The sequence below is a fragment of the Cyprinodon variegatus genome, unplaced genomic scaffold, assembly GCF_000732505.1.
Source record: "Cyprinodon variegatus isolate N-32 unplaced genomic scaffold, C_variegatus-1.0 Scaffold238, whole genome shotgun sequence".
Classification (NCBI taxonomy): Eukaryota; Metazoa; Chordata; class Actinopteri; order Cyprinodontiformes; family Cyprinodontidae; genus Cyprinodon; species Cyprinodon variegatus.
Genome location: NW_015150691.1, coordinates 509,490 through 512,180, shown reverse-complemented (window position 1 = coordinate 512,180; position 2,691 = coordinate 509,490). Strand labels below are relative to the sequence as shown.

The window sequence follows — 2,691 nt, the reverse complement described above, 5'->3', positions numbered from 1 at the left end:
ATATGATAAAAAATTACAGACCTCTTTCATTATTGTAAGTAGGAGAACTTGCACAATCATTGGCTGACTAAATACTTTTTGGGCCCACTCTATATATTATATTTTCCTTTTATCCATCCTCTCCATTAATAGGCTGGTAGCATGTTTAATCTATTTTGGGTTATTTTGTTTTATAATCTAGATGAGGCTGAACTGTTTTCTATGTTGATTTTAAACACTGTCAAATACAGTTTGTTATTATGGACCAAACTGTGTCTTTCCTTTTTTTTTTTTTTTCCCCCAAGTGTTCTTCACTGACCGTAGCGGACGGATCACCAGTAATCCGCTACTGGACCAGCTGCCCAGTTACCAGTCCCTGCTGTACCGCAGGAAATCATCAGGAGCTGGCACTAAACGCAGAGGGAGCTCAAGAGGGAGGCTGAGCTCCTCTGGCAGCGTGAAATGGACCATTAACACCATGAGAAGAATTGAGGAGAAGCAGACGAGTCAGATAGGGCAGCGCGCTATCAGAGAACTAGCCTTAAACATGGCTCAGAAACGTAGAAATAAGTAGGAAACTCTTTGATACTTTTTAGATATCTTGCTTCGGACTTAAAAAAACTGCTGCTTGTTTCCCCCTTTGAGTGCACTAAGTAGGCATTGGGCAACAATGGGACTCTTACTGTAACCTGGAAGTAGAACTACTGCAGTATTATAGTGCTAAAATAACTTTTTTATGAAATTATTTAATAACTTTTTACTTTAATTTACTTTTAATGCCAGTTGACCAGCAGGGTGCAGCAACAGGTGAGGTAGATGTAACCTTGCTTAATTTGTGCCCCATGCAGGAGGAGAGTTATTTAATCTCTCTTGCATTTTCGCTGGTTATAATTAAATGGAATTTATCTCTATGAATCCCAATAATAGGATTGATAGCAATTATAGCTAACTGAGTTGCTGTCAACCTTTGCCTACTTTAATACCACTAAATCAGCTATTCCCTTGTAGTAGCGTTATGTTTGACTGTATCTCCCCTACAGAGATCAGCCTTTGAATAAGAACCAAGATTTAAGCAGCTGGAGACAATGGAGGCAAAACACACGCAGGAATCTGAAGAGGCTGCGGGACGATGCTGAGGTATTTCTAAGCTCCATGAAGCTCTGGAAGAGGGACATCCATCAGATAGAGGGTGAGATAGGAAAACTTTGCACTCTAAAGTCAAGATGTTTGCAGTGTTCTTGATTTATGGACCCTTATTTCTCTTTGATATGTTCATAGGGATGTTTGGAACAGGGATCCTGTCCTACTTCTCATTTCTGCGCTTCCTGGTTGCGCTCAACCTGTTTATTTTCCTGCTCATGTTCAGCTTTGTCATCTTGCCCATCATCATTGTCCCCCACACTAAAGGAAATATCACCTACGACCAGCATGACGGTGCGTAGACTCACTTGTTTGTTTCGATGCTAAAGCTTAAACTAAGGATGAAGTACTCACAGCCTGTTCCTCGCTGGTTTATCTACAGAAACTGATTGCAGGGTCTATCAAAGCTCAGCTCGTAGGGGTCTTGTCAACTTTCACACGCACCTTGGGGATCTGCTTTCTGGTGGAGTAAGTTCCTTTACTCTGCAATTACTGTAATATTTTATTAATTCAGTTGATTTAATAACTAGGACAAGTTTGGGACATTGTTAGTGGATGTATTTCAGGTCTAATTTAGTGGAAAAAAGAAATGGTTCATAGAAGTATCTGTTTGTTTTTCCCTGTTTATTTTTACATTAGAGCTTACAATAGGCAACATGGTGCATAAGCCCATCCAACTAGTGCCTTGCCCATTGGCAGATTGAAATATTGTCAGGTTGGTGGCAGTTGTTACCCCAAAGACAGTAAAGGCTTAATTAGAATAGTCTCTGAAACAATTCAGCCATCTGGGATGCAGATATCCAAAATGATTTAGCTGTTTTGTTAACGATTCCAACTAGTCAGTCCTTTTAAATGAGGAATACGCTTGTGTGTGTAATAGTTCATCTCTGTTTTCAGCTCTGCTATGCCTGTTTTGTACTCTTTCAGCTCTTTACTACCTCTGCAACCAATTTAACATATTTTAAAGAGTCATGTTTATAATGAAAAGTTTAGGACTTAATCATTGTGCTTTATCATCAGGGCTTTCTGGAACAGACTTACCTTTTCTACGGCTTCTACAAAGTGGATAAAATCCACTTTCCAAAAGCCACATACAATTTGGCGCTGGCATATCTCCTGGCAACAATAGCGTACCTCTTGTTAAGTCTGATTTGGATTGTTAAAAGGTATATAAAGAAATAAATCACCTTAGACGCAAAATTTATGAGCAGCTCAGTTTTTTATTTTTGGTAATTATTATTATTTCTTTATTTTGTTTTAAGGTCTGCCACAGGATTCAAGCGCAACCTGGTCCAGGATGAGGATCGCTTTCAAAGTTTTTGCAACAAGATCTTTGCCGGCTGGGATTTCTGCATCACTGATCAGAACACAGCAAGGCTAAAGAGAAAGAGTCTGTTCTACGAGCTTAAGGTCAGCTCAGGATTCTGGTTTAAGCCTGTCAGTCACATTTAAACATGGTTGAAAATGTCTTTTCAATCATGCATAATGTACATATCAGGATACAGCACCAGATAAATGTAATAAAACTACATCTTTAACAATATTTTTATATCTATTTTGATCTCTAATAAT

General features: G+C 38.8%; 1 protein-coding gene across 1 annotated transcript in view; it reads left to right on the top strand.

Annotated features, from left to right (window-relative positions):
- The window catches only part of LOC107089097 (nodal modulator 1-like), a 46,465-nt gene that overhangs the window by 3,440 nt on the left and 40,334 nt on the right, over positions 1-2,691 (top strand). Inside the window, 6 exon segments of the mRNA XM_015381659.1 lie at positions 285-549; positions 1,020-1,168; positions 1,258-1,413; positions 1,502-1,587; positions 2,140-2,285; positions 2,382-2,529. Of these exon segments, the coding sequence (XP_015237145.1) occupies positions 285-549; positions 1,020-1,168; positions 1,258-1,413; positions 1,502-1,587; positions 2,140-2,285; positions 2,382-2,529 (950 nt within the window).